The 13,825-nt window shown below is 51.6% G+C and overlaps 1 protein-coding gene across 1 annotated transcript; it reads left to right on the top strand.

Annotated features, from left to right (window-relative positions):
- Positions 1-10,295: 10,295 nt before the first annotated feature.
- Positions 10,296-13,238, top strand: LOC132772946 (E3 ubiquitin-protein ligase RNF182-like). Its single transcript, XM_060771794.2, has one exon. It carries the CDS (start codon positions 10,460-10,462, stop codon positions 11,237-11,239), a length of 780 nt encoding a protein of 259 aa, XP_060627777.2. The 5' UTR covers positions 10,296-10,459; the 3' UTR covers positions 11,240-13,238.
- The last annotated feature ends 587 nt before the right edge of the window (positions 13,239-13,825 follow it).

Genomic DNA, 13,825 nt, shown 5'->3' with positions numbered 1-13,825 from the left:
TTTGTCGTTTTCTCCTTCACGATCACGCCCTCCCTAAACATGCTGCGCACCAGACTGAGTGTCACAGAGGCAAGCTTTGAAGAATCAACCCAAACATAGCAGAGTCCCTATCAGTGGTTGTGCAGAGTTTTACTGCACAGCCTGACCTTGTGCTGCTCGCTGTTTAAGAAAACTCTGACTCAGTTTTCATCCAAACTCACAATGGAGGCTTAGAATCTCGATTGGTTATCTATCTATTTATTTATTTATATCCCACTTTTCTCCCGTGGGTGGGATTCAAAGCATTGCTTTATGTACAGCTAGATACACACACATCAGGATCCCCCAGTGTGCCATCAGTCAGTGGCATGGGCAGAGATACACAGTGTTCACTCGCTACTTCGTGGTTCGCTTTTCGCGGACTCGCTGTTTCGCGGTTTTTTGCCTCCCAGTTTACGAGTGGTTGGTGTTGCCCAGAGTGACGTTCTAATCCCACCTCCTGGCAACAATGGAGGGTGAGACCCCCTTCCACAGAGAGGCAGCCAGTCGAGAGATTGCAAAGCAAAACAGAGATAGCTTGCAAACAAAAAAGGTTTGTCTCCCTTCTGCCTCACCCTCGGAATGGGATATATATATATATAGAGAGAGAGAGAGAGAGAGAGAGAGAGAGAGAGAGAGAGAGAGAGCATCCCTACTTTGCGGATTTTCACTTTCACGGGTGGTCCTGGAACGTAACCCTCGTGATAAGTGAGGGAACACTGTACACACAACGGATATCTGCAATGGATGTATGGTGAGAAGCATGAGAATTCTGGCAAGAGAGAGGACACGCTTGCCGGCCTCTTTTATACCCATCGCTGATTGTGATCAACCCGGGACAAAAGTGAACGATACAGCCCTCGTAATGCCTGTCACATGGTCAAAACTCACCGTCTACTGCCTGTCCCCTTAGTTGCATATCACCTACTTCACTCTCCAGTAGGTGCGTGACCACATGCCCATTAGAACTGTATTTTCCACCAGTTTTACACAACGGGGTTACAGCCAATGCAGTCCTATCTGACAATGCATTATCTACCTAGTCCTTCCGCCTAAAGGTCTGAAAGGCAGCTTTGCCGTCTCTGGACAGGAAGCCAAGTAGCCTTCAGGCTGGTTTCTGTCCCCTTCCTCTGGAAAGTCAGGTGTTCACCTGCAGACAATGAGTCGCCTGATGGCTGAGAAGAGCGGTATACAAGTAAAGTAAAGTAAAGTAAGAGCGTAGTAGGTCTCTTGAGCCTGGCCTCAGGAAAGCTTGGATCCACCACTCCTCCTTGCACTGTGGAATGGTGTTGAGAAATACTATATTTACTCAGATCTAATGTTGACTCTAAGCTGGAATACTGTGTCCAGAGGAAGAGGGCAACTAAAATGATCCACAGTCTGGAGAACAATCCCGATGAGGAGCGGCTTGAAGAGCTGGGCATGTTTAGCCTGCAGAAGAGAAGGTGGACATGATGAGGATCAGGGATCAAGAGGTGAGAGGCATATGTCCTAAGGAGGAGGGTGCAAGCTTCCTTTTTGCTGCCCTGGAGACTAGGACACAATGGAGCAATGGCTTCAAACTACAGGAAAGGATATTCCACCTGAACATGAGGAAGAACTTCCTGACTGGGAGAGCCGTTCAGCAGTGGAACTCTCTGCCCCAGAGTGTGATGGAGGCTCCTTCTTTGGAGGCATTTAAACAGAGGCTGGATGGCCATCTGCTGGGGGTCACGAAGAGTTGGAAACGACTGAATGAATGAACAAGGATTCTAATGCTCACCTTTTTTGGCTAAAAGTGTAAGGTGAGGTGCGCATTAGATTTGATGGTGCATTAGACTCAATTAAATACGGCTGATACTCCCAGTGGCTTGCAATGGCTGAGGAGGGATTCCCACGAAGCCCACAACCTCTGGGACTTGGAGTGGTTTGCATGACCCCTGTGTGTGCTGCTCCTTTACCTGTTGAGTTCAGTGTTTACCTCACTATTGTCCAGACTGTTCCCTCCAAGCGAAGTGCTGCTTGCCTTTGGGAGAGAGAAGCCCGGGAAGCCCTTGCGAGGCCAAAGTTTAGGGCCGAACCTCGAATAATAGAATCCTAGAGTTGGAAGAAACCTCATGGGCAATCCAGTCTGACCCGGTATTGCACCACCCGACATCCGCCGGGAAGTAGCAGCCAATAGTGAAAGGACCAAGGCAGAGACATCTCCAGCTCATCCCCTGTTTGGGTATCAGCCAGCACGTCAACGACTTAAATCTAGAAATAGTTTTCTAAGATCTACAGAGACACTTGCTGGAACACCTCAGCAAGCGAGAGTCCAAAAGTGGCAGGCTCAAACCCAGAACATCAACCAATGGCTGATACCAAATGAGAGACTCCCCCCTGGGCACACAGAAGACAGGGCGACTTGGAAGGCGCTGAACAGACTGTGCTCTGGAACCACGAGATGCAGAGCCAACCTCCAGAAAGTGGAATCCTCGGCATGCGAGTGCGGAGAAGAGCCAACCACTGACCACCTGCTGCAATGCACCCTGAGCCCTGCCACATGCACAAGGGAGGACCTCCTTGCGGGAACACCAGAGGCACTCCAAGGGGCCAGAGACTGGTCAAAGGACACTTAATCAACTACCAAGCTTGCAAACTTTGTGTTTTGTCTGTCTGTTTGTTTGTTTGTTTTGCTAAAAATGTAATACAAATGTCTGGTTGCTCCTGACACATAAATAAATAAAAATAAATATATAAATTTGTATATCGCTTTTCTCAGACCTCAGGTGACTCAAAGCGGTTCACAATAGCGAAATTCAATGCTCAGAATAACATAAAACAGTTAAAAAACAATTTAAACAGTAGCGTATTAAAACAATCCATTATACATCAATAAACATCTCGTTAGCATCTCGTAATTAGAATCAGGATCCAGTTCTTCCATATTCCTATGTTCGTTACACTGCCTATTCAAATGCCTGCTTGAACAACCAGGTCCTCACTTTCCTTGGGAAAGATAACAAGGAGGGGGCCGATCTAAGTTCTGTAGGAAGGGCGTTCCACAGCTGAGGGGCCACCACTGAGAAGGCCCAGTCTCTCCATTGCATCCTAGTCTCCAGGGCAGCAACAAGCAAGCCTGCTTCCTCCTCCCTGTGGCTTCCTCTCACCTTCTGGTCCTTGCAAAGCCCTAGTGACCAGGTGCTCAGGAGTGAGACCCCCATGGCCACCCTCAGAAAGGAGTCCATCCATAACACATGAAGGGAGAAGAAGCTCTTGCCTTTGCCCTCCATGGAATGGCTCAGATGCCTCTGTGTGGAGACCATTCCCTTCTCCCCCAAGCCCTGGATTCGCCCACTCTCTCTCTTTCTCTGAAGGAAGGAAGGAAGGAAGGAAGGAAGGAAGGAAGGAAGGAAGGAAGGAAGGAAGGCAGGAAGGCAGGCTGGCCTTGGGAAGGCCATGGACTCTCAATCAGGGCAGCAGCTCAACATTGCATTCTTTCCTGCAGTGAAATCTCACAACTTTGCAAGAAGGTGACCGGAAAGAAGTGTGTGTGCCTTCAGGTAGCCTTCCGACCTGGAGGTCCCCAAGGGAGAAGCTTTGGACGGGCTTTGGGGGAAGCATCTCAGAAGGAAGGCCTTGCATCTGGCCCAGCCTTGGTTGGCCAAGTTGGAAGGGATCCCAAGGGACCTCATCCATCCAGACCGGTATTCTTTCTGCATGGGAGGAAGGCACAAGCTAAGCCTTCCAGACAGATGGCCATCCAACCCCGCTTAGAAGTCCCGAAGGAAGGAAGGAAGGAAGGAAGGAAGGAAGGAAGGAAGGAAGGAAGGAAGGAAGGAAGGAGGTTTCCCCGGACTCCCAATCCCACTCCTGGGGTGCTCAGCAGCGCTGGAGGGAGGCATTGGGAAGGCCATGGACTCTCAGGCAGGGCAGCAGCTCAACATTTCATCGAATCCTAGAATCCTAGAGTTGGGAGAGACCTCCTGGGCCATCATCCAGTCCAACCCCATTCTGCCAAGAAGCAGGAAGATTGCATTCAAAGCACCCCCGACAGATGGCCATCCAGCCTCTGTTTCAAAGCCTCCAAAGAAGGAGCCTCCACCACACTCCCTCCGGGGCAGAGAGTTCCACTGCTGAACAGCTCTTTCCTGCACTAAAACCTCACAACTTTGCAAGAAGGTGGCGGGAAAGAAGCGTGTGTGCCTTCAGGTAGCCTTCCGACCTGGAGGCACCCAAGGATGGGCTTTGGGGAAAGCATTTTGGGAGGAAGGCTTTGCATCTGGCCAAGCCTTGATTGGCCAAGTTGGAAGGGACCCTAAAGACACCCCCCCCCCCCCCCCGTCCATCCATACCGGACTCCTTTCTGCCCGGGAGGAAGGTACAGGCCAAGCCCTCCAGACAGATGGCCATCCAACCTCACTTAGAAGTCCCCAGAGAATGAAGGAAGGAAGGAAGGAAGGAAGGAAGGAAGGAAGGAAGGAAGGAAGGAAGGAAGGAAGGAAGGAAGGAAGGAGGCTCCCCTGGATTCCTGAACCCACTCCTGGGGGGCTCAGTCTCCTGTTTTTGGGGGGAGGGCTTCCTGGAGTTTGAGCCCATGGCTCAGGCCTGGTCCAACTTGGGCCCTCCTGCCCAATGTTTGGGGCTCCTCCCAGCCTGAGGCCCTTCATCTGCTGAGGGGGACAGGAAGGGGCCTGGGTCTGTGGGGCATGGAGGGAGGGGGACCACGAGTAGAGGCGGCCCTAGGTCATTTTCAATGGTAAACAAACAGTATTTTGGCGACACCCCCCCCCCCCCCAACCAATCGTGGGAGTTCTGTGTGCCATATTTGGTTCAATTCCATCATTGGTGGAGTTCAGAATGCTCTTTGATTGTAGGTGAACTATACATCTCAGTAACTACAACTCGCATATGTCAAGGTCTATTTTCCCTAGGTAATTTTCAAGTGTAAGCAAACAGTATTTTGGTGCCCCCCCCCCCCAACCAATCATTAATATATATTTTCTGTTTGTGGTGGGAGTTCTGTGTGCCATATTTGGTCCAATTCCATCATTGGTGGAGTTCAGCATGCTCTTTGATTGTAGGTGAACTATACATCCCAGTAACTACAACTCGCATATGTCAAGGTCTATTTTCCCTAGGTAATGTTCAAGTGTAAGCAAACAGTATTTTGGTGCCCCCCCCCCCCCCAACCAATCACTGATATATATTTTCTGTTTGTCGTGGGAGTTCTGTGTGCCATATTTGGTCCAATTCCATCATTGGTGGAGTTCAGCATGCTCATTGATTGTAGGTGAACTATACATCCCAGTAACTACAACTCGCATATGTCAAGGTCTATTTTCCCTAGGTAATTTTCAAGTGTAAGCAAACAGTATTTTGGTGCCCCCCCCCCCCAACCAATCACTGATATATATTTTCTGTTTGTGGTGGGAGTTCTGTGTGCCATATTTGGTCCAATTCCATCATTGGTGGAGTTCAGCATGCTCTTTGATTGTAGGTGAACTATACATCCCAGTAACTACAACTCGCATATGTCAAGGTCTATTTTCCCTAGGTAATGTTCAAGTGTAAGCAAACAGTATTTTGGTGCCCCCCCCCCCAACCAATCACTAATATATATTTTCTGTTTGTGGTGGGAGTTCTGTGTGCCATATTTGGTCCAATTCCATCATTGGTGGAGTTCAGCATGCTCTTTGATTGTAGGTGAACTATACATCCCAGTAACTACAACTCACATATGTCAAGGTCTATTTTCCCTAGGTAATTTTCAAGTGTAAGCAAACAGTATTTTGGTGCCCCCCCCCAACCAATCACTGATATATATTTTCTGTTCGTCGTGAGAGTTCTGTGTGCCATATTTGGTCCAATTCCATCATTGGTGGAGTTCAGCATGCTCTTTGATTGTAGGTGAACTATACATCCCAGTAACTACAACTCGCATATGTCAAGGTCTATTTTCCCTAGGTAATTTTCAAGTGTAAGCAAACAGTATTTTGGTGCCCCCCCCCAACCAATCACTAATATATATTTTCTGTTTGTCGTGGTAGTTCTGTGTGCCGTATTTGGTTCAATTCCATCATTGGTGGAGTTCAGCATGCTCTTTGATTGTAGGTGAACTATACATCCCAGTGACTACAACTCGCATATGTCAAGGTCTGTTTTCCCCCAAGAGCGCCTCAAGAGCGCCCCCCAAGGGCAACACTGACTCTACTGCAAAGGCTTACTTTGCGTAATGGGTTGTCAAGGCTCCCCCCGCACTGCTAGGGCTGTTGTGAGCTGAAGGGGCGCTTGAGGGGGGGGGCACTCCTCAAGTGGCGGTCGAGGGGCTTTTACAGAGGCGCCTTTGCACCCCTGGGAAAAAAAAAAAAGTGTTCTGCGACCGCTTACTTTGCGTAATGGACGAGCCGCCCCTGACCACGAGCATCCTCTGCCTGCCTTCCTCTTTGCCTGCATCCCTCCTCCTCCTCCTCCTCCTCCTCCGCTCAGCAGCGCATCTGTTGCCCGGGCAACGGCGAGGGCGGGCGAGCGGGCCTGCGAGCATCCTCCTGCCTCTCTCTCTCTCTCTCTCTCTCTCTCTCTCTCTCTCTCTCTCTCTGCAGCAACAGCACCAACAAGCACCCCCCCCCCCAATTCCCTTCCCTTCCTTCCCCTTCCCTTCCTTCCCGGGAGGCGCAGAGGACGGGCGCCCGGCTGGAAGGAAAGCAGGCTGTGGCCCCTTGTTTACTGGGACCCCCCCCTCCTCCTGGGAGCCTCCATCAGGTAGGAAACCTGGGGGAGGGAAGGAAGGAAGGAGCCCCTCCCGGGCAGGTGGCCCACCTGAGAGGCAGGTTGGGGTCTCCATCCTGGGAGGAAAGGAGGGAGGGAGGGAGGGAGGGGGATCCACCGGGGGTCTTGGGGTGACTGCTTCCCTAGATCAGGGGCATCCCCAGGAAAGGAGGGAGGGAGGAAGGAGAGATGGAAGCAGAAAGGAAAGGAGAGAGGGCGGAAAGAAGGGGAAGAAAAAAAGGAAGGGAGGAAGGAAGGCGAGGAGGAGGAAGAAAGGGAGGGAGGGAGGGAGGGAGAGAAAGAGGGAGGAAGGAGAGAAGGAACGAAGGGAGGGAGGAGAAGGAAGGAAGGAATGAAAGAGAAGGAAGGAGACTAGGAGGGAGGGAGGGAGGAGAGAAGAAGAGAAGAAATGAGACAGGGAGGGAGGGGAGAAGGGAGAAAGGAAAGGGGAAGAAGGAAGGAAGGAAGGAATGAGACAGGGAGGGAGGAAAGGAGTGAGGAAGGAGAGATGGAAGCAGAAAGGAAAGAAGAGAGGAAGGAAAGAAGGGGAAGAAAAAAGGAAGGGAGGGAGGGAGGAGGAAGAAAAGGAGGGAGGGAGAGAAAGAGGGAGGAAGGAGAAAAGGAAGGGAGGGAGGAGAAGGAAGGAAGGAAGGAATGAAAGAGAAGGAAGGAGACTAGGAGAAAGGGAGGGAGGAAAGAGAGAAGAAGAGAAGAAATGAGACAGGGAAGGAGGGAGGGAGGGAGGACAGAGAGATGAAAGCAGAAAGGAAAGAAGAGAGAGAGAGAGGAAAGAAGGGGGAAGAAAAAAGGAAGGCAGGAGGAAATGAGACAGGGAGGGAGGGAGAAGAAGGAATGAATGAATGAATGAAAGAGAAAGGAGACTAGGAGGGAGGGAGGAATGAAGAGAGAGGAAGGAAAAAGAAGGAAGGAGAGGAATGAATGAAAGAGAGAAGGAAGGAGAAAGGATGGAAGAGAAGGAGAGGGGAGGGAAGCCCACCCTGCCATTTCTAACCTTTGGCCTTCAGGCAGTTTGGACTCAGCTCCAGGATGAGAGAAGGAAGGAAGGGAGGGAGGGAGGGAGGGAGGGAGGGAGGGAGGGAGAGAAAGGAATGAAGGAGAGAAGGAAGGAAGAAGGAAGGAAGGGAGGGATGAAGAAAGGAGAAGGAAGAAGACCAGGAGGTAGGGAGGAAAGAAAAGGAAGGAAGAAAAAAAAGAAGGAAGGAGAGAAGGGAAGGCAAAGGAAGGAATGAATGAAAGAAAGAAAGAAGGAAGGAAGGAGAAAGGAAGAAGGAAGGTTGGAGGAAGGAAGCCCACCTTGCCATTTCTAAACCTTTGGCCTTCAGGCAGTTTGGATTCCACTCCAGGATGAGAGAAGGAAGGAAGGAAGCAAGGAAGGAAGAAAGGAAAGAAGGAAGGAAGGAAGGAAGGAAGGAAGGAAGGAAGGAAGGAAGGAAGGACAGAAGGTGAGAAGAAAGGAGACAGGGAGGAGGAAGGAAGGAAGGAAAAGAGGGAGAGAAGAAAGGGAAAGGAAAAAGGGAGGGAGGGAGGAAAGAAGGAAAGAAGGAAGGAAGGAAGGAGGGAGAAAGGAAGGGAGGGAGAGTAAGAGGAATGAAGGAGAGAAGGAAGAAGGAAGGGAGGGAGGGATGAAGGAAGGAGAAGGAAGAAGACTAGGAGGGAGGGAGGAAAGAAAAGGAAGGAAGGAAAAAGAAGGAAGGAGAGAAGGGAAGGGAAGGGAAGGGGAAGGAAGGAAGGAATGAAAGAGAGAAGGAAGGAGAAAGAAAGAGCGGGAAGGATGGAGGGAGGAAGCCCACCTTGCCATTTCTAATCTTTAGCCTTTGGGCAGTTTGGACTCTGCTCCAGGATCTGTTGCCTTTGCCCAGGCTGGGAGCTGCTACTGTTGCTATTGTTGTTGTTGTTGTTGATGATGATGATGTTGTTGTGTTTATGTATATCCTGCTTTTTCTCTCCGCAAAGGAGACTCAAAGCGGTTTACATGATTATAATCATTTCCATACAATTTACAAATCTCCAAAAATTAAAAAATATTAGTGGCCTTGCCAAATTCACAGCTAACTGATAAAAACTCTGAATTCCAAACAGTCAGCCCGATCTAAGGTTCCCGTTTCCTCAAAGTCAGGCTGTTGACCTCCTTCTTGTTGGCTATTCTCACACTCCTTCGAACTCTGAATTCCAAACGGTCAGCCCAATCCAAGATTCCCGTTTCCTCAAGGTCAGGTTGCTCGTTAGTGTCCGCCTGGTTGCCTTCCTGCCTACTCTCAGGCTGAGAACTCTCCTGCTTTTCTGAGTCAGTTTGCACCTGGCTAGTTTCAGTATCAAAAACATCCTTCCCTGCTGTGGGAATCTGAACGTGCACACCCTGTTCCTCATTGTCTACAACAGGAACATTTTGAACTTGAACCTGAACCCCATCATCCTCGTCAGAGTCACTCTGAGACCCCATCTGAGTCACAACACTCTCAGTCTGTGGTTCCAGCTGAGTCACAACAAGCCTGTCCATCCCCTTCCTGACCAGTGGCTCCCAGAAGTGGACACAGGGTTCTCCCAGGTGTGCCCTCACCAAAGCAGAAGTGGGATTGTTGAAATTGCAGGAAAAGGGATTCCACCTGAACATTAGGAAGGTCTTCCCGACAGTCAGGGCTGTTGGTCAGAGGAAAATGGGGGCTTGGGTGGGACCTTAAAATATTCCTTAATCCATTTTCCGTGGGACAGAGTATCTCAGGTACTTTCAGAGAAAGAAGCAGACCCACAGACTCCAGTCCTGGGTTTTACAATAACTTAGCGATATGTTGGTTCCACAGGCCAAAGGGGAGACATCACCTTTACTCCAACATTCACTCACAGTCCGTACTTCCACTCATTCATACTCACCATCCTTCATTCAGTTGATCAGGCTTCCTGGGAGGAAGGAGGCAGGCGTTCAAGTGCTGCATTCCTGGCACACTTTGGAATTGTGGGAGTTGGAGTCCAAAACACCTGGAGGGCCCAAGTTGGCCCGTGCCTGGACTCTCCCTTTACAGGCCCAGCCAGGCCGAAGCATACAATTTAGGCTTGGGTAACCACAGAAAAATTTGGTTCTAAACTCGTTTTGTTTTTAGGGGGCCCTTGCGTTTCGTTTTTTTTAAGAATTCCGAAATTTTCCTTTTAAAAGTTTCGAAATATACGAAATTTCGTAAAATTACGAATTGATTCGTTAATGGCGGACGCGATTGCGCAATATGCTAAAAAAACATCTCCAAATGGGACAGGGGGAACTTCTGAAGCTTCCCTCTCCCTCTGTTGTTGACTGTTGGTGTGATAAAACAAACAACAACTATAAAACTTGCACCAGACATGCGAAAATAATTACGAAAAAATTACGAAAAAATTACGAAATAATTACGAAATAATTACGAAATAATTACGAAATAATTACGAAATAATTACAAAATAATTACTAAATAATTACTAAATAAATTGAAAAAATTGTTTCGAATCTAATTTACTCCCCACACTATTCCTGCATGGCTCAATATTGGATCGTAAGCTAATTTAAATACGAATTAATAACGAATTACGAAATTAACGAACGAAACTGCCCAAGCCTAATACAATTCCATTTGTCTTTTCCCTCACTCATCACGAGCCCACCCCTCCTGTGCTGTTCTCTGTGCTCTCTCTGACCTCAGGTTGGGACAACAACAACAGCGACGCCATGTCTCGGGTGCCAGAGGAACCCGAGTGCCAGATCTGCTACGACCGCTTTGACCTCCGCTCACGCCGACCGAAGCGCCTGCTGTGCGGCCACTGCGCCTGTGCCCGGTGCCTGCGGAGGATGGTGGAGCCGGCGGAGTCGGAGAATGCGCTGGAGGCATTGGGGTCCCTGGCCTTGCTCAGCTGCCCCTTCTGCCGCCAGGAGACCCCCGTCCCGCAGAGGGAGGTGGGCCGGCTGCCGGACGATGCCAAAGTGCTGCCTCTCTTGACCGGTCCACGCTCGGCCCCGGAGGTGCTGCTGTGCCCGGGAGGCGCCCTGGAGACCCTCCCCGGGGGTCCCCTCGGCAGCCCCTCCTCCTCGCCCTCCTCCTCCTCGGACTGCCTGGTGGTGACCCTGCTGGAGCTGCCCCTGGAGGGGCCGGAGGGGTCCCTGGGGCTGCTGGAGGTCATGCGCCTGCACCGCCCGCCCAGCCTGGGCTCCCTGCCCTGCTCCCTGCCGCTGGTGGGCAAGTGCCAGCCCTGCCTGGGGGGGCCCTCCTCCTCCTCCTCCTGGGCCCCCCGGGACTTGCCCCGCTTCATGCTGGGCGCGCTCTGCCTGGCCTACCTCAGCTCCCTGCCCTTCGGCATCTACCTCCTCCTGGAGGGGCACCTCAACCTGGGCATCGTCCTGGTCAGCCTGGTCCCCTCCACGCTCATCCTCTGCCTCTGCTACAGCCTCGGACAATGCCTCTGCCAGGAGGCCTTCCTCGCCGGGCCCTCCTCTGCCTCCGCCTCCTCCTGAGGACCCCTGCAGCCCCCAGACCCACTTTGCCCCCCACACCCTCCATGGACCCTCCAAGGGGCAGTGGCCGCAGATGGGGACCTTGAAGTCATGCCACACATCTCACACCCACGCATCAGGGTCCTTCTGCTGCTGCTTGGGAGTCCATTGAAGGTTATAAAGCAGAGGCTGGATGGGCATCTGTCGAGAGGGATTGCATGGTACTTTCCTACCTAACTTGGACTGGATGGCCTTTGGAGTCCCTTCTGACTCAATCTGTGATTCTAGGATCTGTGATTCTAGGAAGGTCATCTGTCGGGAGGGATTGGATGGTGTTGGCAGAAAGAGAGAAGGTGGTTGGACTGGATGGCCTTTTGGGTCCCTTCTGACTCAATCTGTGACTCCAGGATCTGTGATTCTAGTAAGGTCATCTGTCGGGAGGGATTGCCTGGTGCTTTCCTGCCTGGCTTGGACTGGACGGCCTTTGGAGTCCCTTCTGACTACGATTCTATGATTCTAGGAATTCCATCTGTTGGGAGAGATTGGATGGCACTTTTCTGCCTGGAAGAAAGAGGGAAGGGGCTTGGACTGGATGGCCTTTGGGGTCCCTTCTGACTCATTCTAGGGTTCTAAGGTCTCAGAGGCTGGAAGGTCATCTGTTGGGAGGGATTGGATGGCGCTAGCAGAAAGAGAGAAGGGATTTGGACAGGATGGTCTTTGGGGGCCCTTCTGACTCATTCTAGGGTTCTAAGATTTCAGAGGCTAGAAGGTCATCTGTTGGGAGGGATTGTATGATGTTTTCCTGCCTGAAAGAAAGAGAGAAGGGGCTTGGACTGGGTGGCCTTTGGAGTCCCTTCTGACTCAATCTGTGATTCTAGTATTTCAGAGGCTGGCAGACCATCTGTTGGGAGGAATCGTATGGTGCATTCCTGCCTGAAAAAAGAGAGAAGGACTGGATGGTCTTTGGGGTCCCTTCTGACTCATTTTATGATTCTAAGGTCGCAGCGGCTGGAAGGTCATCTGTTGGGAGGGATTGGATAGTGCTGGCAGAAAGAGAGAAGGGGCTTGGATTCGATGGCCTTTGGGGTCCCTTCTGACTCATTCTAGGGTTCTAGGATCTCAGAGGCTGGAAGACCATCTGCTGGGAGGGATTGGATGGTGCTTTTCTTCCTGGCAGAAAGAGAGAAGGGGCTTAGAGTGGATGAGCTTTGGAGTCCCTTCTGACTTATTCTAGGATTTCATGAGGCAGAAGCTGGAAGGCCATCTGTCAGGAGGGATCACTTGATGCTTTCCTGCCTGGCTTGGACCGGATGGCCTTTGGAGTCCTTTCTGACTCATTCTACGATTCCAAGATTCCAGAGGCTGGAAGCTCATCTGTTGAGAGGGATTGTATGATGTTTTCCTGCCTGAAAGAAAGAGAGAAGGAGCTTGGACAGGACGGCCAGCCTTCTGACTCAATCTAGGATTTCGTATGAGGACCCAGACCCACTTTGCTCCCCCCCCACCCCACCCCCAATGGACCCTCCAAAGGGCAGTGGCAGTGGACGGGGGCCTTGAGGTCACGACTCATGCCTGACCCCAATGCTTCAGAGTCAGGCTCCTTTTTCTCCCTCTTCCTTCAGCATTGCGACCTGCTACTGCTTGGGGGTCTGCTGAAGCCCCCTCCTCGGCAGGTCTTACAGCAGGAGCCGGATGGTCATCTGTCGGGAGGGATTGGATGGTGCTTTCCTGCCTTGCAGAAAGAGAGAAGGGGCTTGGACTGGATGGCCTTTGGAGTCCCTTCTGGCTCATTCTTGGATTTCATATGAGCACAGCAATGGAGACACATTCGACACCCCCCAACACCCCCCCAGCAGCTGAAGAAGCAGTATTTCCCAGCATCCCCCGACCCCCCACATTCAGTGGTGGGCCTTCTGTGGACCAGGCTTTCATAAGAGGACAACAAGGGGGTGCAGGCGGAGTGACCCCCCAACGTCTGTCCACGCATGTTGTGGTTCCGGCATCATTTCCCTGAGGCCCCCCCCCCCCCCCACCGCCACCCGCAGCACGCAAGAGCCCAATTGCTGAGTCCTCGGTGGACAGAGGCTTTGCAGGGGGGCACCAAGGGAGCCCCCCTCCTGGGTGTGGCCGGAGCCACCTCCCACTGTCCAGCACCATTCCACCGGTTCGTATCTGAAGTTCCACTGGTCTCACGCCACATCTGTCGGACCCTGAAAGTGTGAAAGGGCAGAGGTGTCCCATGGTGAGTGGTCCTTTCTCCTTCTGGACCTCTGTTGTGGAAGCTTTTGGCTGACCGCTGCCAGGAGGAAGGTGGCGTGGACTCGCTGGGCTCCTGATTGGTGGCCCAAACTCAGGGAGAGGGGAAGGGGTTCCAAATAAAGACGTCTCTTGGTTGGCAAAGAGGTGTTTCTTGATGGGGGGGAACGGGGGCTGGAGGGCAAGAGGTGGCCCCAATGGCCAAGGTGGCAGCTGGACCAGGGAATGGCGAAGCAGGTGTCCACCAACACACCCCTCGGCTACTGGGTGCCCTAATGCAGGGGGGGGGGGTGTCTTTCCTCTGTGTCCAGATAGGAGCACATTGCAGAACAACAAGAATCACAGCAAAAC

This window comes from Anolis sagrei, chromosome 4, assembly GCF_037176765.1.
Source record: "Anolis sagrei isolate rAnoSag1 chromosome 4, rAnoSag1.mat, whole genome shotgun sequence".
NCBI lineage: Eukaryota > Metazoa > Chordata > Lepidosauria > Squamata > Dactyloidae > Anolis > Anolis sagrei.
This window is presented reverse-complemented; position numbering and strand designations above follow the sequence as displayed.